The 25119-nt window shown below is 45.0% G+C and overlaps 1 protein-coding gene across 1 annotated transcript in view; it reads right to left on the reverse strand.

Moving 5' to 3' along the window:
- ANO2 (anoctamin 2) overlaps positions 1-25119 on the reverse strand; it is a 334204-nt gene that overhangs the window by 225716 nt on the left and 83369 nt on the right. Inside the window, exons 7-10 of the mRNA XM_039218383.1 lie at positions 22297-22351; positions 19829-19880; positions 4322-4377; positions 3192-3233 (exon numbers count right to left, since the gene is read on the reverse strand). Of these exons, the coding sequence (XP_039074314.1) occupies positions 3192-3233; positions 4322-4377; positions 19829-19880; positions 22297-22351 (205 nt within the window). The remainder of the gene's footprint in view (positions 1-3191; positions 3234-4321; positions 4378-19828; positions 19881-22296; positions 22352-25119) is intronic.

A 25119-nucleotide genomic window follows, 5' to 3' on the forward strand; every position in this document is an offset into this window, starting at 1 on the left:
CCTTTCTGGTCAGAAAAACAGACTGACTCTCTTCACATGCCTTTTAGTGGGTCACTTTATAACCATTCACTAGAGAAAATGATCATCGGCAAAAGCTGGAAAATCCAAGACCCAGGGTTTAAAAACTGCTGAGGAGAATCATGTTCTAGTGATGTACCTTAGGCACCCCTGTAAGTGGGTGGGGAAGCTGTGGGAGCTAGCAGGGCTCAGGCAGCCCTCAGAAGACGGTTATGGTCACTTCCCTGGGACGTTTGAGAAAACCAGGCAGGTCCAGCTAATATGGAATTAGGTGGCTGCTGGCAGCCAGGGGGGACCCTTCTACATCTATGCTGCTCCCTCTTCCTGTTGCCTGCTGCCTTGCTTTCTAGAAAGGTGTGAAACCTGGGGTGCCTGTGTGGCTCAGTCAATTAAGCATCCAATTCTAGATTTCAGCTCAGGTCATGATTTCACGGTTTGTGAGTTTGAGCCCTGAGTCAGGCTCCATGTTGACAGTGTAGAGCCTGCTTGGGATTTTCTCTCTCTCTCTCTCTGCCCTTCCCCAGTTCACTCTCTCTAAGTAAATAAATAAAAACGTAAAAAAAAAAAAAAAAGAAAGGTGGGAAACCCCTGTTCTCCAGAGGCAGGCTGCATAGTGTTAATTACCCTCCAGGAACAGGGAGAGAGAGACTTCTAGCCCCTGGCTGGGGCTGAGTCATCAAGACTGCACAACTGCACAAGGCAAGCTGGAAAGGAAGAAGACTGCATTCTCAGGGGCCTCTGGTCTTTCCTGGAATCTGCCCACAAGGAGCCTGGGCCTCGGGGAGATCATGGAAACAGGCATGAATTGCAGAGAAGAGTAAAAAAGAACATCCAGGTAACAGCAGGATGGGCAGCTTGGGGTGCCCTTGCAAATCACCTCTAAAGGCCCCTAGAGGGGTGACCCCACTGCAGCTCCTAACCCTTCTCCACACCCCCCAGCAACAGATGCAAGGGTTCTCCCCGGCACCCAACCAAAATCCTTCCTGCAGCTCTCTCCAAGAACACTAGGCTATTATAACACAATTAAAGTGAATCAATATGCTGCACGTATTCAGAGGTTTGGACTCTTTCTTCCTTAGGATACTTTTAAGCTCCACTCACCCAGCACTGAAACTGCGGGAACAAACCCAGCACGGCACTGACAATTCCCGCTGCCATACACGAGACCTTGCGTACCTGGCTGGGGAGCACGGGCTGCGATTTGGACACCAGGGTTTTAGTCCTCACTGGACAATCATTTATGGCCTCTGGAACCATCTCCTCACCTTGCTGGGTATCAGTTCCCCAAACCAAATGGACAGAAAAGAAGCTTTCCCTCTCCAACAGATCCCCTTATCCCAACCCCAGAAAAGCCAATATCCCTAACCATGACCGTGGCACAGGAAAACAAGGACTGGCCAGCAAACCCAAGGCAAAGCCACAAGAAAGGGGCTTCTTGTCTTTTGAACACAGCTGTCCACCTTTTGACATCAGCTTTGGGAATTACCCACCAAGGTGCAGCTCCATCCGACCGGGTCTCTGCCTGCCTCCCAGATTCTACCCATTCCGCCAGTTGGGCTGTGCCCTGGGAATAATTCTATTGCCCTCCCAGAAACATTTCCTGAAAGGAAAACTTTTTGTTGTATCGTGTTGTTAACGCTAACATAATATCATCCCGAAGACGAACAGACATATATTTTAGATAGTCTACAATCTGCTTCCCTCTGCCTCTGTGCAGGTAACAGAGGTCTGGCTGATTTCTCCCAGGAGTCACTGTGTGTTCCTGGTCTCTGGAATGTTCCCGTAAAGTGCTCCACCTTGACTGGCTGGGGTCACTGCCCGCTCAGCAGGAGGATCCTTAGGTGGGCAGCAGTGGTGATCACTCTTTAAAGGGGATGAACATGAAATGAGAAAGTGGGAGGGCAGAAAACGGTTGGGGTGAACTAGGTGAGATGTGGGGAGAAATGCTTCCTCCTTTTCCTTTAACTCTGATCCGGGACTTTTCAGGAAATTAAACACTGAGACTATTAGCGTCAGATAGAAAACAGATGAGGTTAAGACATCGCAATACTACAGCAGATTCCCTGGGCAGGCAGAGAGGGGACATGTGTAAGCAATCACAGCAGTATTTCTGGAAAAGACCTTTTATGTTTTTAATACTTAACACTTCATAACAGGGACTAATAGGCAGGATAAAAAGAAGGCTGCTCAAAAGGCAACTTGGGGGATGAATAATTTTCCAGACAACAGAGTTGGGGGAGGGAAACTCCTCCTCGGGCTTCAATTCCTTAACCCTCCCGCCCCTGCCCTCCCTCCTCTGCTCACCAGAGTTGCTGATGCTTGGGGGAAGCTGGGTGGGCGGATGGCATGAGGGGGTTGACAGCCAGATGGGGCAGTCCCCACTAAAGAGGCGGTTGCTACTTAGAGCGCCGCTCCATGGTGAGGGAGGATGGCGCACCCACACAGAAGAACGGGATCTGGGTGGAGGGCCTGGAAAGAGCAGTAGGGGAAGGTTCTGTCTGTGACTGGCACAGGACGGGTCCTTCCAAAGGGACCTTTTCCTTCCCCTAACTATAACCTCTAACTCCTAGAGGCCCAGAATATACAGCATGACTGAACCCCCTTCTCCCTCATATCTCATGTCTAACTTGGGAATGGTTATACCCCATTTGTCTGCCCAGAGAAGAAGAATAAGTTAAGGATGACCCTCTCCCCAAAAAACAGCCATGATGGCGTGGATAGTAATACACTTATTTAGCAGGGACATTAGATTAGGGAGTCAGAGGTGTTCCAAGCCTCCTGTCTATTAATTGTGGCAGGGTCATCGTGGGCAAGGTGCTCACTCTTTCTGTGGCTCAGTCTCCCCACCTATAAATTAAGGGATTTGGATGCTGAATGTTTCTCAATTGAGCTCTTTCCTCATCGGAGGGGGAACAATGCTTCTGGGTAGACTGCTGAATAGATTTCAGGATGCTGAGCACTGTCTAGGCGCTAAATGCCAGTGTGAGCACCGCCCCCACACAGTCATGTCAATAACCAGAGACGGCCCTCATATTTCCAATGCCTGGAGGGTAGGGGCTGTGGAAGAGCTGCTGAAAAATGCTGAAGCAAGTAAACAGGACACTTGGGGCTAGCCCCACAGCCACCCACAGTCTTCTGTGCCAAACGCTCAGTGTAGCCCAGGGCCAGCTTACCTTTCTATCATTTGTGTCATCCCCTGGGCTGTCGTATTCACCCTGTAAGAGAGGAGAGATTGCTGCATAAAGCCAAGGGAATTATCAGAAACAGAGGAAGGATTTTTCTTTCGACCTTCTGGCATCACCTCTTTCTGTCATTCCATTTTGAGGAAAGTCAAAAGCCAGACACGGTAAGGAGCCAATACTCAGTTTGGTTAGTCATCAACACTTGCCATGTTTCCTCTGGACAGCTTCTTACACAAAGATGCCCCCCTCCTAACACGTCTGCCATCAGCCTGTGCCTCCTCAGAGCCAACGCAATGCAGAGGCCATGGCCAGCAAACCGTGTGAACTCACCCTGTGCCAGCACACAGCACCCCCTGTCCACAAGTGGCAAAACCTAACAGCATATTTGCCCACTCAGGGAGCCCCGCCTCTGCAGCCTCATTGGGCATGACTGTATGACCCGTGGGAAAGAAACAACCAATGAGCAGTGTGGTCATGAGGGCACCTAGTTCATGAGCCAGGCAAGTTCTTCACAAAGCATCTTGAAGAATGTCATCGCACTGTATTGCGGAATGTTTATAACATGATTCCCAGTCGAGGAAAGCTTTACTTACAAGTCAGTCTGTTTTTGCTACTGAACCAAACAATAGCATAAGGAATTTTGAGAGATTGGCTTCAACAGTGTTAGAATATATTTGTTAAAAAACCTGATTCATAGTATATATCTGCCTATCCAGGATGAGGAATTTCACACCCACACAAAACAATCACACACAATGTCATCTTCAGTCTTTTTCAGGGTCTGACCATCCAGGATGTGTGTTACCGGGGGTCTTTGACTCTTCTACTGCCACCCGCCCACCTTCACCACCACCTCCTCCCATCAAATACATCATGCCGCGTCTGCCTTTCCCAAACCACCGTGGGGCGCGTGGGGAACGCTCCCACCAAAACCAGTTCATCCCGCGGTTGGGATAATACCCGGAGAGGCAGTTGTGGGAATTACTGTCGGGCCTGAGGAGGCCAGAATCAGCCCAGGTGTCTGAGCAGTGTGGCTCCCTAGTGCCCTGCCTGCCATGTACTTGGCCACCGTGTCACCTGTGTTGCACAGCCATTGCAGACCGCGCGGAAATGATACTTACATCGTGGAGAGGGTAGGCAGCCTCATAGATGTTGTTTGCAATCAGAGAGTTAATGCCTGTGGAAGAAAGGAAGATGAAAATGGTAACTGTAGGGGAGGGGGTCCTCGACTTCCCCTCTGTCTGTTGAGACACTGCGTGCTCCTCCGTCATCCCCCAATCTAGAAGTTTCTGTGGAGCTTTAGTTGGCGTAAGAACAAGATTTTTATTTCCCAAAAATAAAGTTCTCTTTCAGTATCAGATATGCTCCCCCTTTCCTCCTGCCCCCGGACCACGGCAGTCTCCACCAGCACCATCGGGGGATTACTACCTGTGTTCAGTGACAGGAATGACTCTATGGATTACTGTCATACGATCAGTAAAAGGATATGTCAGAGCATCCCACAGCACGTTTTCAGAATTCATTTCTGGTGTCTTCCCATTCCATCCCAGAGCAGTGCTTATTCCTGCCCGTGGCTGGTCTGCCTGGACCATCGCTCCCTAGGGTAGAGGGCCATAGGGCAGTGGTTCTCAAAGTGTGGTCTGGGGAACACTGGGAGTCCCCATGACCCTTTCAGGATGCTCCCAAGGTCAAAATAATTTTATAATAGCACTGGGACTTTTTTTACTTTTTCCCTCCTATTCTCTCATGAGTATACAGGGGGATGGCATCATCCCCCTGACAGCAAATGGAACGTGTGTTGTGTATTCTTGTGCTTTAAAATCTCCTCAGTTTGGGGGCACCTGGGTGGCTCTGTCAGTTAAGCATCCGACTTTGGCTGAGGTCATGATCTTAGGGTTCATGAGTTCTAGCCCTACATCAGGCTCTGTGCTGACAGCTTAGAGCCTGGAACCTGCTTTGTCTTTCTCTCTCTCTCTCTCTCTCTCTCTGCTCCTCTCCCGCTCACATTCACTCTCTCTCTCTCAAAAATAAACATTAAAAACAATTTTTTAAATTTCTCAGTTTTAACTTCTAATGCAATAAATACTGACTGATATAACCCACAGAAACAAAAGCCCTTTGGATGTGCTCAATAATTTTTTAAAAGTGTAATGGGTTCTTGAGATCAGAAAGTTTGAGAACCACATAGGAGATTCACTTTTTAATCCCAACAGTATTTCACACCACATGCACATAGCAGACCCTATGAAATACACGCTAAATGAGTCAATGACTCTGTCCCAAAGCTCCAGTATAGTCATAACAGAGAACTTTCTTTGCAACACAAAGGCGCTCTCATTTACTGGTATCATTCATGGTTTTATTCAGAGACTATAAAATGGTCTGTATGTTCTGACTCAGGATAGTGTGCCCTGGGTCACTGGCTCCCATATGGGAGACATTATATCCCACCAACCCTAAGTACCGACGACCCTACCATGCAACCATCTGAGGATGCACATGTAACCATGGAGCAGGAGGAGGAGGGGTAAGCTCTGGTTCATGGGGATTCCCCTTGTCTCAAACACACATTCTGCCCTGAACCATTCTTTCCAGAGAGACTACAGACCGTCATGAGATGAGAAGAAAATTGTTTTGGGAGGAAAACATGTATGATGTACAAATGCTAAGTAATCTACATTTGCATGGCTCTGGATGAATGACAAGGATGGATAACAAATCTAGACAACATTTTCCACCTCCCCTTCCCAAGCGATACCCCACCCACATACTCAGAGACCACAGAGGCTTTCCAACAATCCTCTCTCCTCATCAGCCCCTTCTTCTTCAAACTTTGCCCCTATTCGCCTCATTTCTAGGGCCCTGGAAGCCAGGAGGACCAGCCATAGGCCCCATGTGGGAACAGAGGCCCTCGGAGGACTGCAGGGGGCGCTCTCGGAAGCGACCACTCTTGTAGTGAGTTGAGAGCCGCCGCATCACCAAAGGACCAGTCCTCTCCTGATTTTAAGTTTCCTCCCTGGAATGAACATAAACCACCCGAAATAACTTTGGGGGCTAGGGGGAACAGATGGTGGGTAAAAGGGAGTGCAGATGGGGGAGGGATGCATGGGGTGGGGGCCTGAATGAGCTGCAGATCTGTCTTACAAGACTAAAATTTCACTCTGAGCATCATTAATCAGTTCAAGAGCCATAGCTACAGCAATGTGAAGCCACCCTACAATAATCAAGGGGAGGAGTCCTGAGTCAGGAGAGGGGGTGGGGAGTGTCCCAATGCTACAAAAGGGCTGTCGACATGGATAGAGGCTGAAGCATCACAGGCAGATGGAGCTCTAAACTAGACCGCACCCTGTGCACTACCCCCATCCGATCAATCCGTGCACTCACACCCATGGTAGAAGCCACAGCAGCAACATACACCCTGAAGACAATCCCCAACCTGCATGGAAAAAGTTAAACAGGTGTTGAATTCTCTGCTGTGCTGGGCCCTGAGCACAGCAGCCTAGTGTCTGAAGGCATTAAGCTGACAGCGTGGATTCAAGGGTTCTGCTGCCAGATCCTCAGGAGGATCTCAATCGCTGGAGGTCTCAAACAAAGCTTCCCTTGCACCACGTGCCTGGAACAGGCAGCTCACTTCACTTGTAGGATGCTGTCTGCCCCTGTTGTGTTACCTTGAAGGCTTACAAGGTACCCAAGGTCAGAGAGCATTCCCCCCTCCCCTGTATCTCTCATGGCCCCTAGTTCACTGCTGGGAACACAGAGGGGATAATGGTCGGTAAGAGTAACCAGCCCCATGGCTAAACGTATCTCAGTATCTCTCCCCATCTTTCCAATTTTCTAAGGCAACCTATGTTGATGAAGAACCTTTAAACTCCAGTCGATTAGTCTCTTTCCTAGAGAGGAAACCCAATCAATTGTTCTTTGTCTTGGAGTCAATACAATTCAGGTCATCAAACCTGAGTTGCCCCAACCCCGTTAACCACAGCCCCAAAATGCTGTACATGATGTGCCTCTGTCCCCCAGAGCTGTGTACCTCCTTTTTCTGGATGGCATCAGACGGGCAATCCCAACCAGTGGCTGTTGTAGGGGGAGGCAACAGCACGTAAAAGAAAAAGGAATGGGGAGGGTGGGGGAGGCAAGTTGAAAATAACTATTCAGCCACAACTTCACCCAAGAATGGGGACTGCTTTGGCCTCTTAGGTCACCCACAGACTTCAGACACCAAGATCCCACCCCCAAACAAGCATGGAAATCAGTTTGAAAGAAGAAGAAAATAATCAAACGTTTTTTTAAAAGGAGTCTTTGCTTTGAAAACTGAAATTCTGAATTTTTTCCTCCTTTTCAGCAAAAATGAGCTAATTGGTTCCATCATGCACCATTCCATCTGGCCATAATGGCAAAGCTTTCTTCTTTGGGATCACATCTAGTCTTTCCTCTCTGCTCTAGATCCAGGGAGACAGAGAGAGAGAGAGACACACACAATCACTCATCCCAATGCCCCCAGAAGTGGGGCCAGCAAGAAGGAGGAAGCACAGAGGACACTGTCCTTTCCTTCTCCCCACAGAGAGAAGCAGTGTCTCGGCTCAAACACAGCACAGCTCACTGAGGACCCCCTCACTGACTCCCTACAGTCCCTTTGAGTCACTAGGTTCTTCATACTTCTTGCTCTAAGAACTATGATCCCTAAAGGAAGGGGCTTGCGCTTCCCCTCTGCCCAATGCCAACCACGGTCTTCACAGCCTGACCCCTGGCATCATCCAGAGGGTCAGGGCCAAAGAACAGAGCAGGGTAGGCTCAGGCCCCAGGACTGGTACCTAAAACACACACTCAGAGCACAAAACCCGAGGCCTAGTGTTTAGCTTCCAAGACATCTCTGGTTTCCTGGACACAAAGGATCAACCAAAGCACAGTTTATGGTCGGCCTCCCAAAGAGAACCTTGTTAAATCTATGAGTGCCGCTGGGTGATAGGGACGGCGGCTCTATTCCCTCCAGGCCAAACTCAAAGCAAACTTTCATCCAGTGGGACAGGTACTTAGAGGGATGGGGCTGAACTCTTGAAAACCCATTTGGTTTTGATTCCCCCCAGAACAGGGACCAGTCCTCCCGGCATTCTGCTTTCATCCCCTACTCCAGCCGGACGTAAATCTAAACCAGAGGCCCCAGACGGTGCATTTAACAGAGACTATATTTACCCATCACCAAATTGTCTTGACATGTGCTTAATTACTTAAATGCCTTTAATCCCAAGCCTTTTCTTCTAACAAAATATAAACCAGTTCAGCTGGATGAATGATAAACCAGATGTTTACAACACACAACACGGTCTGGCTTCGGTCAAAATAATTAAGACATCATCTCCTGAGTGGGGAGGAGAGAGGCCCAAAGCGTACATTTGTTGAAATGCTCTGACACCAAAATGTCTATGAAAATGTAGTTCCATCAATCTGTAATTTTCTGTCCATGAAAAGGCAGCAATAACTTCCATACGAAAGGAGTAGAAAAGGTGTCTCTCTTTCCCTCTGACGTGGTCAAGGGGGCTTGCGTTTCTCTCCACAGTAAAGTGTGCTTTAAAGGCATATAGCCAATAATACTGCAGTAATGTATGGTGCAGATGCAACTACACTTATGGGGAGCACTGGACAATGTGCACAACTGTTGAATCACAATGTTGTACACTTGAAACTAATAGAATACTGTATGTTAATGACACTTCAATTTTTTTAACTTTTTATTTTATTTTTGAGACAGAGACAGAGTGCAAGCTGGGGAGGGGCAGAGAGAGAGGGAGACAGAATCTGAAGCAGGCTCCAGGCTTTGAGCTGTCAGCACAGAGCCCGACGTGGGGCTCATACTCACGAACTGTGAGATCATGACCTGAGCTGAAGTCAGCCACTTAATCGACTGACCCACCCAGAGCTTAACGGACTGAGCCACCCAGATGCCCCAACACTTCAATTTTTTAAAAAAGGCATTGCAAGATAGGGTGAATTTGCAGAGTCCTGACACGTGATCTTACATTATGTTGATTAAGGAGGCATCATGGTGCTAAGGAGGCACCAAGTTTCACCAGGCCAAGCCTGCTCACACACTACCAGCACCATGCAGAAGCCAAACTCACGAAAATATTTGCTCTCTGAACACTGTGTGCATATTCGTCCATAATCCTCCACTTCCAGGAGTGAATAAGAAAGAGGGAAAGAAGTTTACAGAAGGCACAGAAGAAACCCTCGCAATTATAAACTAGACCATCACCAAATGCCAATCCACCCATACTTTTTTAAGGTCAGTAACCCTTTCTTTACCTTATTATGCTTGTTTTGACTCTCCTGCTCATCCTTCCGCCAAAGGGAAAAAAAAGAAAGTCCACAAGGCCTTACTGCACAAAAGGGACTGAATGCTAAATGTCCATATGACAAATGTTAGAAAAGTAACAGCAACAATTAGGCCTTTCACGAGGATGACTTGGTTATCATAGGGTACGTCAGAAAACCAGTGGCCAAATCCCCAGGGGACAGAGCATTCTGCACGATTCTTTCCAATTCCTGGATGTGAACAGGTCAAGAAGCCTGTGGCAGCCAGCCTACAGTCATCTTTATCTAACTTTAGAGTTCTTAAGAATCACCTGGGTAGCTTGTTAGAAATGCAGCTCTTGGAGCCCTGTCCCCCCTCCACAGTCTGACCCAGCAAATCCAGCTTGGGATTTGGAGAGCCAGGGGTTTCCGAGGTACACCAGGAGCCCTGGATGCCTTTGGAGTGTGGCCACATCCAAGTAATGTCACCCAGGGCTGTGGGCAAAGGAACGATGTAGGTATGCAATCTTTTCTCCCTATCATGTTAACCAGTGGTCCTGAATCCTCCCTGTACTCACTTCCCCTTCACTGTCTTCTCCCATGGTCTTTGAGGTCCATAAACATCATGTCACCTCAAGTCCTGGGTATGGCCCAGAACCTTCTCACTGCGAATTTATAGGCGAGCAGGTCCCCTCTCTAAGTCTAGCTGGCTCTTATGGAAAGGAGACCACGTTACTCCTTTGAATCAAAGTCTATGAAATGCTGGACCTGGAATTAGAAGCTTCAAGCACACTGTGGGGTTCCTCTTTATGTTACAAGGAAAGAAATGGACCCAGTGAAGAAATGTGACTTGACCTAAGTTTCTCAATTTGCTCATCCCAGAGCTGAAATGCTACCTGCTTCTCCAGTCTTGCTGGGTGTGTGTGCCGATCTTCCTTCTTCTCCTTCTAGATACACACTCTCCCCTCCTCTATCTGACATGAATGAGCTCCCTTGATCTCTGGTTTTCCACTGGGTTCAGCAGGCCAGTGGAAAGTGGGACCCCTGACCTCCTCCATGAACAGTCACCTGCTTGTCCCAATGGGTCTCCTCTACCTAGTTCCATCCATCCACGTTCCAGTAACCTCTCTCTCACCTCATGGATATAGAGCTAGGAACAGCTTTACTGCTGTGAATTCCAGGCATCCCCAACTACCTGTCCACACCTTTGTAAATGGTATTTCAGTATTTCTACCTTAAATTATCCCACTTTGAGTGTGTCACTTGTTCCTGTTGGGACCCTGATTCTCTGGAGTGGCTCCTGTCATGTCTTTTGTATTATCTGCCCTCCTTGCATGCATCTCTCTTGCCAGACAGCCACATGGCAGCTTATTTCCTCTTCTCAAATATTACCTCATATCTAAGACCCATAAGAGCAGTAATTTGTGTCTGTTGTGTCTGGCTGATTCACTACTCATTCCTTAATTTTAGAATATGAATGACACATGGTAGATGCTCAATAAATATCTGTTGAGTGAGTGAATGGATGTTACACTGGGAAGACCTCAGCTTCCACTTCCACTGAGAAACCTTTCCCAGATAACCACATCTATTTATTCGTTAATTTAAGTGAACTTAATTTAATTAATTCATTTAAAGAGAACTGAAGAAGAGCCAGGAACCTGGGTTCTAAATCTGGCTCTCAACCCCTGACCTTGGGCACCCTGTTAATCTCTCGGCTGTGAAGTTAGGTAATACTTGCTGACCCTACTTTGGACAGTGGCTTCAAGGATCACATGAGAAATGAGTGTGAAAGTGCACATGCACAAGGGGTCCTTATTATTCTGGCTACAGTAATACCTTATGTGTTCAGAGAGCTTTTATTTGCTTATCTCAGTTGTCACAACAGAGAGCCCAGAAGGAAGAAAAAGTACCTCGATCTCACAAAACCCATTCCCTAAGGTTGCGTGCCATAACCACAGCAGAATACTCAGACCCTCCCTCAATGTATTTTCTCTCTTTGCTCCAAATTCTAATAAGCTTCTTTTTCTGTCTCCCAAACAGCAAAGTAAAACTGAAAGAGCAGAATTCAGAAGGAGGTTACCAGAGTCAAAAATTCAAGATATCTGAGAGTATGGGACAACCAAACCTAACAATAAATACTTTGGTAATCCTCAAGAAAACATTTTAAAAACTTATGGGTTTTCTCCCCCTTGTTCCTCCGTCAAGTTCCTCCAAATGGTGGGGGAAAGGGAGAGAGGCAAACCATGAGAGACTCTTGAATGCTGACAAAAACTGAGGACTGATGGATGTGGGGGGGAGGGGGGGATGGGCATGGAGGAGGGCACTCTGGGGATGAGCACTGAGTGTTATGTAGAAACTAATTTGACAATAAACTATTTGAAAAAAAAAAAAAACAAAAAACAAAAAAAAAAACACCAAAATGATGTGCCCAGGGTTTGTTGCACTGCTTTAAAAATATATTAAAATAAAAAATTATCCATATTAAAAAAAAAAAAAACTTATGGGTTTTTTTTAAATTTTTTCAATGTTTGTTTAGTTTTGAGAGAGAAAGAGAGACACAGAACCTGAGCATGGGAGGAGCAGAGGAAAGGAGACAGAGAATCTGAAGCAGGCTCCAGGCTCTGAACTGTCAGCACAGAGCCCAACACAGATCTTGAATTCACAAACTGTGAGATCATGACCTGAGCCGAAGATGCTCAACCAACTGAGCCACCCTAAAAACTTCTGTTCTTACTGATGATCCTGAACCATCCAAAAAAAGTTACATATGCATTTATATAGAGGATATACCTTGATCTATTCTACATAAAAAAGCAGAGAATAGTATGAGAGATTTTAGAAAAAGATGTTGCTGAGGACATTAAAAGCTAAACCACTAACCATATTCCCCTTTCACTTTGGTTCAAGGTCAAATTTGCAGCCCAACTGTAGGAACTACAGAGCCTTAAGGTTTAAATATTTGTATTCCATTTTTCCCCCTTGCTTTGACATTCTATTTTAATTTGTGTTTTTCCTTGTTCTTATTTCTTAATTTATTTGTATTATGCTGTTTTATTGTTTTTCTTGTAAGCCACCTCAGAAATTTTGTGGAACAAGACAGGAATATAAATAATTCCATACATGCAACTCATATACAACTTCATGCTTTGCAAAACTAGGCTCTCCAAAAAAAATGTTTTTTCTACAAAGAAAAAAGTGATAATATTAAATGAACAGGAGTGTGTCTGACTTGCTATTATCTTTAGTATATTTTCCATCTACGATTCTAATCTTTCTTATTTTTGCCATCTTCTAATTCCCTTTGTAATTGAGTACAATGGCAAAGGGAAGAAAGCTTTGTAAACTGGCCACAGTAATGACCAAACAAAAAGTAATTCCGGGGGTGAAGGATCAAGAAAAACACCTTGCAATACAATTCCAAACACTGTCCTGTTCTCCCTTGTTCTCTTCTTTTTATGAGGCAAATTCCTCTGGAGGAATCTAAGTCAATTCTAGTCATTTGTGCTTCTCTATAAAACCAGAGAGAGGGCAATAAAATCAAAATGTACCCTATGGCTCAAACAGCCATATTATCTTGAGGCCTCTGAGTGTCATTACATTCCTCGTTTTTTCTGATCTTCTAAGTAAGATGGTACATTGGCCAAAGAGCTTAAGGGGAACTTGACTTTCCAGCACAGAAGACAAACAAGTTGAAAATCAGCCTGGGGCTTCTCTTCTGCTGGGAAGCAGAGACGTTCAGTAACATGTGCCTTGTTACAAAGCTAGTAAATCATCGGCAGCTACTGTTGAACTAACAGCCTATTAGATGGGGATTAGGGCTTCAACGTATGGATCGGGGGAGGATCAGATCTGAACTGATCTGATGAACAAACACCAAGTTCATAACAATAGGTAACTATTAAGAAGTTTGGATTTTATCTACGGGAAATGTGGATCTATTTTGTCATTCCAAATGGACCAGTGGAAATAATCAGATACACATTTTAAGAAGCTCATACAGGCTGTTAATTTTATGTTATGGGTTAAAAATGGGTAAAACTAGGGTTAAGAAGACCTCTTAGTGGTTGGGATAGTAAATTCAAGTAAAAACACAGTTGATATACAGTAGGATAATGTCTGTAAAGAGTCAAATTGTGCCTATTTGATAGATATTCATAAGATCAACCCAACAGCACTTTGTTACAGTTTCTGGATTGAGAAATTAAGAACTAGATAGAGTTCACGAAATTTGGGGTACATGGATGGGAGCTGGGTTGTCCCCGCAAAGGGAAATCTGTATTTTTTTTTTTTTTTTTTGGTTAATGTTGTGCTTAAGGTTCATTCAGAGCATCTGCATGAAGACGATGAGTGTGTAGTTAGACATTTTGTTCTGAGAATCTAGAGAAAAAATAATTCATCACTTGATTTTTATAATGCCCATGCTTAAAGTACAGAAAGCAACAATGGGGTTTTAAAATTTATTTGTATAGTGAGTTGCTTATAGAATGAGGAAGAGGCTTTATAATATGTTAGCTTCAGTTTTCCTTCATTTTCATCATTTTGTAAGTACAGGAAAACTGAGGCTAATGTACACAATAGTCTACCAAAATCTAACCCAATTTAGTAGAGGCAGAACTTGAACTCACTTCTCCATGTTTCCCTGCCAAAGGCCTAGCAGAAGTACCTTGGTGTTTTAGGACCTAAGGTTCAACATATGTTAAAAGAAGGTAGGCTCTCCCTTCCAATTCAAGCGCCTATATATCAGTGGCCAGATAGCTACTGCTTCTGTATAACAGACTTTAAAGATTCAACCTAATTCCACCTGTAGATCACAGCATCCTGTAGGTGGTGGAAATAGGATTTGAAGCAAAGAGACCCAACTTCTAGACCCATTTCTGACAGTGACTCAGTATGTGACCCTAGACAAGTCACATGCCCTCTCTGTCCCCATTTGCAGAAGTAGTGACATGACAACTTTGCCCTAAGCTATGAAGTGAATACTGGATAATTTCTGTTGATGCTTAGACACACATATGGAAGCTATTTGCTTCTACCTCTGTGTTCCCACTGCACTCTATAACTGTCTCTATAGTCGTACCTAGCAGATTAGCTCATAAGTATTTATATAACTGTCTGTACAGCTAAAGTAAGAGCTCTCAAGGCTAGAAATTAGGTCAAATTCATCTTGGTATCTCTCAGTTTCTATAATATCATTTGACACAGAGAAGGTGCTCAAAATATGTTTTCTTTTTTTTTTAATGTTTTTTTATTTATTTTTAGGAGAGAGAGAGAGACAGCGTGAGCAGGGGAGGGTCAGAGAGAGAGGGAGTCACAGGCTGAAACAGGCTCCAAGCTCTGAGCTGGCAGTCAGCACAGAGCCCGACGCGGGGCTCGAACCTACGAACTGCGAGATCATGACTTAAGCGAAAGTCAGACACTTAACCGACTAAGCCACCCAGGCGCCCCTCAAAATATGTTTTCTGAATGTCAAAAAAGAAAGAAATTTTTGAAAACTACTCAACAGCAACAAAATTCTTAAGAGGTTTGATTTGAGACATCATCAAAAAACTCAGATCCTCAAAGGAAAAAACAAACAAACACTTCAGTGTTAAAGTAGAGGATCCTAAAGGCCTTTTGACAACCTAGAGATGGTCTCTCAAAATAAACTTCAGTTTTCAAGGACTTCCTAGTCTACAAGACAAACAGCTTTGTCCTCAATCTTCTCAAAGACTGCAAGATAGATGTTATAATCCCATTGTACATCCAAGGAAACTGAGTTGCAGAGACATTATTTGTCACAGCTACAATTACCAGCAACTGTATGGCTAATAGGCTAGCCATGTTTAATTAATTTCCTAAATCAAATTCACAGAGTAAAATGTGCAAAGCAGACAGCTAGGTGCACAGGAGCATAAGAAATCATTCAACACACCTGAAGGACTATTTGGGAGCCTAGTCCATAGACATAGCAATCAGCAAGAAAGAGACTGATTTTAGTGGGAGTTCCAAGGATAGGGCATCGGGAGAGCCCATGGGACAGCCGTGTTCGGTCTGGGGACGGGCATGTGGGAGATAGGGGGAGGACATTCAGGTGAAGGGAACCATGTGAGCAAAAACAGAGAAGACTGTGGTCATAGTAACAGGAAGAGAAGCAGGGGAGAGAGGGAAGGAGGGGAAATTATATAGAAATGGACACAATTTTAAGATTCTGGTAAGCATCTCAGTGGAGATATCCATCTGGCAGTTGGAAATGTTGGGCTAGAATTGGTGAAAGAAGTGAGAAGTAAAAATACATGGTTCCTAGTCATCTTATAGAGAGAAAAGGAGGCCAAGGGAATATGGAGTAGAAAACATCTAAAATCTAGAAGGAAGAAGAACCAGAGAAAGTACGGTCTATGAAGCAGCAATAGAATGGCAACAGAGGGGCAACCTGGGTGGCTCAATCATTAAGCGTCCATCGCTTGACCTCGGCTCAGGTCACAATCTCACAGTTCATGGGATCAAGCCCTATGTGGGGCTCTGCGATGTCAGTCCAGAGCCTGCTTGGGATTCTCTCTCTCCCTCTCTTTCTGCCCCTCCCCTGCTCACACACACACTCTTGCTCTCTCTCTCTCTCAAAATAAAAAATAAATATTACAAAAAAAAAAAAAAAGAATGGCCACAGATTAGTACAGCAGTAGCATCTTCCTGGATATCAACTCTCAGAGGATGGAGGTCCATACAGAAGGTATGGAAGGATGTAGGAGGTTAAGGAAGAGGAAGACTAAGAAAAATGCCATGAAATGTGGGACACTGGAAGTCACCTGTGACATCTGAGGGAGCAGATTTGGTCAAATTGGGGACAGTATAACAGGATAAAAGGCAGATTAATGGAAGTGAGGAGTGTACTGGTCAAGAAGTGAGGTAAATTCAAGAATTCTGGGGGGCGCCTGGGTGGCTCAGTCGGTTAAACGTCCAGCTTCAGCTCAGGTCATGGGTTCATGGGTTCAAGTCCCACACTGGGCTCTGTGCTGACAGCTCAGAGCCTGGAGTATGTTTCAGATTGTGTCTCCCTCTCTATCTGACCTTCCCCTGCTCACACTGTCTCTCTCTCTCTCTCTCTCTCAGAAATAAATAAAAAACATTTAAAAAAAGAATTCTGATAGAAGTCATAAGAAAATATAAAATACATTCTAAGATCTCTTGACTCTTCTGGTTGTCCTTGTAATCAAGGAAAAATGGCTGCTCCAAGTGAGGGCTTCAGTCCTTCCATGGAATCAAGCTGGGCTAATTAATGTCCTGGCCTCTGTACGTTGCTTTTGTACCCTGCAACTTTGATGAATTCTTGGATCAGTTCTAGTAGGCTTCTGGTGGAGTCTGTCGGGTTTTCTATGTCAAGTATCATGTTGTCTGAGAAAAGTATAAGTTTGACTTCTTCTTTACCAATTCTGATGCCTTTTGTTGTCTGATGGCTGATGCTAGGACTTCCAGCACTATGTAAACAGCAGTGGTGAGAGTGGACATCCCTGTCGTGTTCCTGATCTCAGGGGGAAAGCTCTCAGTTTTTCCCCGTTGAAGATGATGTTAGCTGAAAGTTTCTCATAATGGCTTTTATGATGTTTAAGTAAGTTCCTTCTATCCTGACTTTCTAGAGGGTCTTTATTAAGAAGGGATGCTGTAGTTTGTCAAATGTTTTTTCTCCATCTATTGACAGGATCATATGATTTTTATCTTTTCTTTTGTTGATGGAATGTATCACATTGATTGATTTGCAAATATTGAATCAGCCCTGTAACCCAGGAATGAATCCCACTTGGTCTTGGTGGATAATTCTTTTTATCTGCTGTTGAATTCGATTTCCAAGGATCTTGTTGAGGATTTTTGCATCCGTATTCATCAAGGATATTGGCCTGTAGTTCTCTTTTTTTGCTGGGTCTCTGTCTGGCTTGGGAATCAAAGTGATGCTGGCTTCATAAGATGAGAATAGAAGTTTTCCTTCGATTTCTATTTTTTAGAGTAGTTTGAGAAGAATAGGTATTAATTCTGTTTTAAATGTCTGGTAGAATTCCCCAGGGAAGCCATCTGGCCCAGGGCTCTTATTTGTTGGGAGATTTTTGATAACTGACTCCATTTCCTCACTAGTTATGGGTCTGTTCAGATTTTCTATCTCTTCCCGTGTGAATTTTGGTAGTGAGTGTGTGCTTAGGAATTTGTCCATTTCTTCCAAGTTGTCTAGGTTGCTGGCATATAATTTTTCATAGTACTTCCTAAAAATTGCTTGTATTTCTGAGGGGTTGGTTGTAATAAGTCCTTTTTCATTCATGATTTTGTCTATTTGGGTGCTCTCTCTTTTCTTTTTGAGAAGCCTGGCTAGAGGTTTGTCAATTTTATTTTTTCAAAAAACTAACTCTTGGTTTCATTGATCTATTCAACTGTTTCTTTGGTTTCTATATTGTTTATTTCTGCCCTGATTTTTATTATTTCTCTTCTCCTACTGGGCTTGAGGTACTCTTGTTGCTCTCCTTCTAGTTCCTTTAGGTGAGCTGTTAGATTTTGTACTTGTGCTTTTTCTAATTTCTTGAAATAGGTCTGGAATGCAATGTACTTTCCTCTTAGGACTGCCTTTGCCACATCCCATAGAGTTTGGATTGTTGTATTTTCATTTTAATTTGTTTCCATATATTTTTTAATTTCTTCTCTAATTGCCTGATTGGTCCATTCATTCTTTAGTAGGATGTTCTTTAACCTCCATGTTTTTGGAGGTTTTCCAGACTTCTTCCTGTGATTGATTTCAAGTTTCATAACATTGTGATCTGAAAGTGTGCATGGTATGATCTCAATTCTTTTATATTTATTGAGGGCTGCTTTATGTCCCAGTATGTGATCTATCTTGGAGAATGTGCCATGTGCACTTGAGAAGAAAGTGAATTCCATGGCTTCAGGATGTAGAGTTCATCAGCACCACGTTCCAGACAAACAACATCATATATAAGACCTGACTTTTAAAAACTGGAGTGTTATTTGAGATTTTGTAGCAAGATGAATACATCAACACAACCCATCATACATAAATTGCCCCCTGAGAAGTTCTGCACTATACTAAAGGCACTATCACTACATAAAACCTGTTCTGGTCCCTTCTACTGTACCACTCCCTTGATACTAAGGCAGCTTATGAGTCCTCCCACAAAACTCTCCAATGTTAGCTTTATTATCATTAGCACTGTTGTGATTCCTTGGCTTGACTGGCTACATTATTCACTAGACCTCCCTTTAAATGACTGGACTCTTTTTAAACTCAAGTCTGCCTCAAAAGCCAAAGATTTACCAGCCCAGAGTGTATTCTGAAGGGATTTCTCTCAAAGGTTTCAAAAGCCATTCTGAGTGCTGGTAGCACCTTTGGAAAGAGCTCCGGCCTGTAGAGTGATTCCTGCAGAAAGGACGCATGCTTGTGCTCGTCAGGTCCTATCTCCACCTCAGCTATTTTGTGTGTTTTCTGCAAAATCTGCCAGCATCAGTCAGCCAGCCCTATGGGCTACCAAATGCTGACATTCCTACTGCAAAGACTAATACCCTCAAGTTTCAAAAGCAAATCACCAAGGGAACAGATTCAGCCACTTTCAGTGATAGGAATGCTGAACTCTGGAGCCTCACCTTCAGAAGAACGTGTGACGTCCAGAAAGTCACTCACCCTTTGGGAGGTCAGCTCCTTCACACATAAAGGGAGGAAGCTGCACTAAAGGGCCTCTGAAATGCCTTTCTTCTTTTTTTTTTTTTATTTTTATTTTTATTTCTATTTTTATTTTATTTATTTCTAGGAGAGAGAGAGAGCGAGAGCATGAGCAGGGGAGGGTCAGAGAGAGAGGGAGATACAGACTCTGAAATAGGCTCTAGGCTCTGAGCTGGCAGTCAGCACAGAGCCCGACGTGGGGCTCGAACCCACGAACCGTGAGATCATGACCTAAGTGAAAGTCGGATGCTTAACCGACTAAGCCACCCAGGCACCCCAATGCCTTTCTTCTTAAAAATAAATAAATAAATAAACAAACCTGCTGTGTTTGGGTGATTATTAAAACCTTATATAGGTTGCAGAGACAGGGATGAAGGTCTTGGAGAAGGCACAGCAATCTGGGGACTGCTGCCCCCCTGCCCCCACAAGAGGGGTCACTGCTTTTCCCAGAGACCAAACAGGATCCCTGTTGTGAGTGCAAGCAGCCTCACCCCCTCTGTGGGGGCACCTGTTTGTTTTGTTCTTTGCTGTCCTGGCAGTGAGCCCCCTCCACAGTGAGCAATCCCCACGGTGAGCCGCAGAGAGGACAGCTCTGGCACTGTGGCAGCCCATCAGCACCGGGCCCGTGGGTGGTGGAGGGGATACTTACCCATCGTGTTGTTGGCCCGAGAACAGGCTGTGCGCTTCAGGATCTCATGCACCTAAAACGGACAAGAGCAGGGCTGTGAGCGCTGTGACCATGTGTGCCACCACACCCAAGGGGGCAGGCGGTGGACCAGGCAGCTGGTGGACCAGGCAGCTAGTGGACCAAGCAGCTGGACCCACTTCCAGACAGGGGGAAGCCAAGCATGTGCCAAGCTTGTGCACTGCATGTCAAACCCACTCAAACTTGAGTGTTTTGAGGAAGCAAAGAACCTAAGCCCCTCACACACACACTCTCCCCTTCGCCCCACCCTGAAAACATAAATAAAGACTGTAAATGGACTGCAGTTACAGAAGGTAAGGAAAACACACCAGAGAACCCAGACCCACATGCCTCTGATGGGCTTGGGAGGGATTGCCAGGGCCAGAATGTACAAGGAAGGAGAAGAGGAGGGTGTCCTGTCCACCAACCCTGAGTAGCGCCACACTGGGGAGATCCCAGGATGAACAGGCCGCCAAATCCAATTCTAGGCCTGGCTCCTAGCCAATGGAGGTCCTGAGCGATCTCCCTGAGGCCCTGACAGTCCATGGCCTTCTCTGTAATGGAGCTGACACACAGAACTGTTCTAAGAAACCATGAAAGTGCTTTCTAAACTTATAAAGGGCCACCTACATCTTGCTCATTGTTACTATTATTTCTGTTTTTTTCCTGAGTCCTCATCCTATCTCCTCAGTCAGACACTTGCTCAAGACCCCATGTCTCGGAATACTTCTGGGGCACATACCACGCTCCCGGACCAGTGATGATTGCATGCCAAAATAGGCCAACAGAGCCCTGGATGTGGGGCTTGAGGGGAACTCTCACACGCGAGGGCAGGCTGCAGAGGAAACAGTAACACGGGTACACCTGCTGGCCAGCTCGTGCCCTCCAAAGGGTCCCAAGCCTGTGCCAGGCTATAAAGAGGTGTCCAGGAAGGAAGTCTGCTCTGGGACAAAGACTTGGGGTGCTAGGACAGCTACAAAGAAGGGGCACAGAGATGCCGTATACAGATATGAGCCAGTTCCTCAGACAAAAGTCCAGGGCAGAGTAGACGCCAAGACAAAACTCAGAGTCTTCTCACTATGCAGGGTGGACTGGGGGAAGGGAGAAGCTTCCAGAATGAGAGCTGAATGAGACAAATGTGTTCCTCCATCATCATTCACACCCCCATACTCCAGTCACAGACCGAGAGTGAGTGGAAAATAAATAACTTCCAGCAGTATGGGGCCCAAGAATGTTTAATTCACTTAAAATACTGTGCAGTAATTCAACAGCAATAATAATTAGGAACAGAATTTATATGGCATTGTACTATTTTACAAGGACTTTGCAATTATTTGGTAATCTCCACAACACCCTATAACTCCCCCAAGAGACATGAGACCCAAGCCACAGGGAGATTTAAACAGCTTGTAACAGCATCAATCAAAAAAAAAAAAGGGCTGTTTATGCCTTTTTCCATAGGATGATAAATCATATGCCTGTTTGAAACCTTCCTACAACACTAGGCTAAGGGACCTGAGATGTGTTCTTGCCCAACCTGCAAGCAAAGGGTCAAGGCCACGTTTTCAGTGTGCCTTGGAAATGTTCTGTAGCTTCCTCTAACCACCCGTTGCTTCTTATCCTTCTTATTGCCCTACTGACTTGGAAGTCCTTCTGGTCCTCCTCTGTTGAAACTTCAGTTCTTTCCTAAGAACCAGTGAAAATACACTGCCATTGTTTCCACTGTGGCAAGAGTAAGTGAGCAGCTCTCCTTAGGCCTCTCTTTTTCTCCTCTTGTCCATACTCTGAATGCTCTCTAGGCAGACAGAATAAATGGACCAGCACATGGAGATAAGCCACAGCTCGGATGGAGGCCACAAGGGCACAGGCCACGTACAAATTTTCATCAGAATCCATCAGCCTGCAAAGTTCAAAAGCTTGATTTCAAAAGGCTACAGTCATGAATTTTGGCTTTCTATAGAATGGGCTGAGAATTTTACTCTTGAACAAACTGGCTAGTTCTAGCATCCTCTGTGATATAAATGCACAACACAGTAGCCCAGCAATGGGTCCTCATTCAGACACTAGTGATCTGTATGAATTGTTTTCAATCCACTGCTTCTCAGAGCCTCAGTTTCCTCAACAGTCGATCAAGGGGGTCACCTGATTAGCTGAGAGACCCACCAGCTTGGACATTTCCTGTTTTTGTGATTCCAAGACATGCCAAGGTGGAGAATCCTAAAGAGAAGAGACTCTTCACAGCGTGTGAGTGAGAGCAGCTATTTGCCCCTAAGATTGGGAAGCTCCAGGATACTCCTCTTGGTTGCTAGGCAACCCCAAGCAAAGGCTGATGGGAGGCAGTAGGAAGAGCAAGAGATGGCCCTGCCACACTGGGTACTCAGCCTTCCCCTTATTTCCAGAACCCACCACCCGTAGTTGACCTGCATACTTACAATGCGGCTACGGGTGGCATTATCAAAGAAGGTGTCCTTGTCCTGGATGTTGTACCTGGAGACACCGAGAAAACAGAAGGTCAACTCATTTTATGACCCTTGTCCTGAGACCACTGTCACCCCAGGCCCAGAGCAAACCTTTAGAAAGCAATATTAGGATTAGGAGGAACTTGATGGAGGAACAAGGGGGAGAAGAAGGGCGGAAATGGTGGGGGAGGCCTGATGGATGTGGGGGGGAGGAGGGATGGGCATGGAGGAGGTGGGGATGAGCACTGAGTGTTATGTGGAAACTAATTTGACAATAAACTATTTGTAAAAAAAAAAAGAAAGAAAGAAAGCAATACAGCAAGATGTGTGAGACACACATACTCACACATGCTTGCACATACAGCATTTATAATTTTTTTGACCTAGTAATTGTGAGGACTGATCACAGAAAGGAATCCTAGGAAATATAAATTCAATAGAAGAAAAAAGTTTGATAAATAAAAATGTTCATTGCAAAGTTACTGACGATAAGGATAGTGGGCATAAAATGTAACTCAAAATTCTACAGGGTGGATTATCATGCAGTCCCTGAAAATTATAATTATGAGAACATCCTAAATAGAAAATGTTAGACTGTGATAGGAAAATATTATACTATGATATGTTTCAAACACGAAAGTCTATAGAAAGGGTTTCTGTGTACGGACACAGAGAGTAAAAAATAAAACCATCACCAAAAAGAGTATAGTTTCCTGGTGCTGCAATGGTAAGTCTTTGTTTTTCAAACTTTCATTTAATGTTGTCACTACTGTCACATCACTTAGCTACCAAACTCCTAATTATGCAAGGTCGGTGTCTGTTCTCCACGTCACATAATGACCTTTTCGCTAAAAAGAACCCCTGTGTAGAGCTGACTGTGCTCAGGGCACAGAAGCCTGGAACAGGCTCCCCCTGGAGCTCAGTCGCCTGGGCGTACATGTTTCCTAGTAGCTGATGAAGAGCAGAACATGATAGTACGTAGACCATTGCTCTGAAAACTCAGAGGATGGAGAGCATATCTGGGGTGGGAAGAACAGAAGATTCTTCCAGATGGAGGTGTCTAGGAACTGGATTTGAAGGGTCTCAGGCACTGAATGAATGGAGATGCATGGGAGATGGCAGTTCAGATGTCAGCACCAGCATGCAGTCCCAGGGAAGGGGAAGCATGGAAAAGGCACAGGGCACAAAAGAACAGCAGCCAGGAGGTCAACATGCCAGTCCCAGTTCAGCCACTTAATGCTGTGTGAATCTGAACAGACCCTGGGCCTTGGTTTCCCCTCTATAAGAGACAGTTATATCTGAATGGCCACCTCACGAGGCAGGGTGACATTGTGACTTATGATAAATACATCTTTTAGTCGTTATCCAGGGCTCATGACTCATAGCTCCCAAAACCCTTGGAATTTTCTGAGTAATAAGAGCAATGGGAACATCTTCTGTCATAATACTTGGTCTCCTGTCCTCAGCTTCTGAAATCACTTTCAGAGCCATAAAGAAGAAATATGTGTCTTGTTATTCATAACAAGCCTCTCTCAGTCACAACTTGGCTTTTATCAATAAGGTGACTTCCAGAAATCCTCTAAAGATGGAAGGGAGGCAGGGGAGGGAGAGCTGATTGCCAGAGGAACCAACCTTGAATAGAGGGTAGAACTTTCAGTCCCACCCCTGATTTTTGGGGAGGTGAGAGGGATTAGAGGTTGAATCAGTCGCCAATGGTCCATGATTTAATCAACCATGCCTGCATAAGGAAGCCTTCAGAAAAACCTGAAAGGAAAGGGCTTGGAGAGTATTCAGGTTGGGGAACCAGGACTCTTCCATGTGCCCCCACGGTGGGCCCCAAGCTCTACAACAACACAAGCACCTTCGTTCAGAATCTCACTTTATATATGTCTTCATCTGGCCATTGATTTGTACTCTTTGTAATAAATCAATAATCTAGCAAGTAAACCAGTTTTCTGAGTTCTGTGAGCTCCTTTAGCAAATTAATCAAACCCAAAGAGGAGGTCATGGGAACTTCTGGTCTACAGCAAGCCAGTCAGAAGCACAGGGAACACCCTGGACCTTTGATTGGCATCTGAGGTGGAGGGCAGTCTTGTCACACTGAGCCCTCAACCTAGGAAATGTGATCCTATCCCTGGGTAGGTAGGGTCAGAACTGTGTGGAACTGTAGGACACCCAGCTGATGTCAAAGAATTCCTTGGTTGATGGGAAGACCCCACACACATTGGAATTGGTGACTAGAATTGGAACCAGAATTGGGACCAGTATCATGAGAATAAGGAATCAATGGGGAAATATGTGCAAAAGGAACAGTAAATACACATGTGTAGAATTATTATCTAACACGGCAAAGACGGGTAGGAGATGTTGTCCAATGAACAGCAGAAACACAGCTTTGGGAATGCCATCTCCCCAAAAGGGACAGATTCTTCTTGTCTACCTCTCCCTGGGCTTTGCTTTTCCTCTCTCACTCCTGACACTCTCTCATTCTCCCATCAGCATCTACAACAGAACTCATGCTTGCCTGCTCCATCTCTCACTTCCCAACCATGACTCATTCTTCCAAAGGTTTACCAAATGACCATCGCTGTGAAGAGTTCTTATTCCCCCCCTCCCTAGGTGGGGTCTGGGCAGAGGTCTTCTCAAAGTCGATGAGTACATTAGTATGCAGATGGGAATACAAAAATCCAGAAGCTTTGACCTCCTTCTCTCTGGTTTATCACTATCTGTTGAAACCTATTAGACTAGAAGCTGGGAAGAATGATTTCCCCCCAGAAGGCAAAAAGGTATCTGACC

The sequence above is a fragment of the Hyaena hyaena genome, unplaced genomic scaffold (genome assembly GCF_003009895.1).
Source record: "Hyaena hyaena isolate Hyena2069 unplaced genomic scaffold, ASM300989v1 scaffold_760, whole genome shotgun sequence".
In the NCBI taxonomy this organism is placed as follows: domain Eukaryota; kingdom Metazoa; phylum Chordata; class Mammalia; order Carnivora; family Hyaenidae; genus Hyaena; species Hyaena hyaena.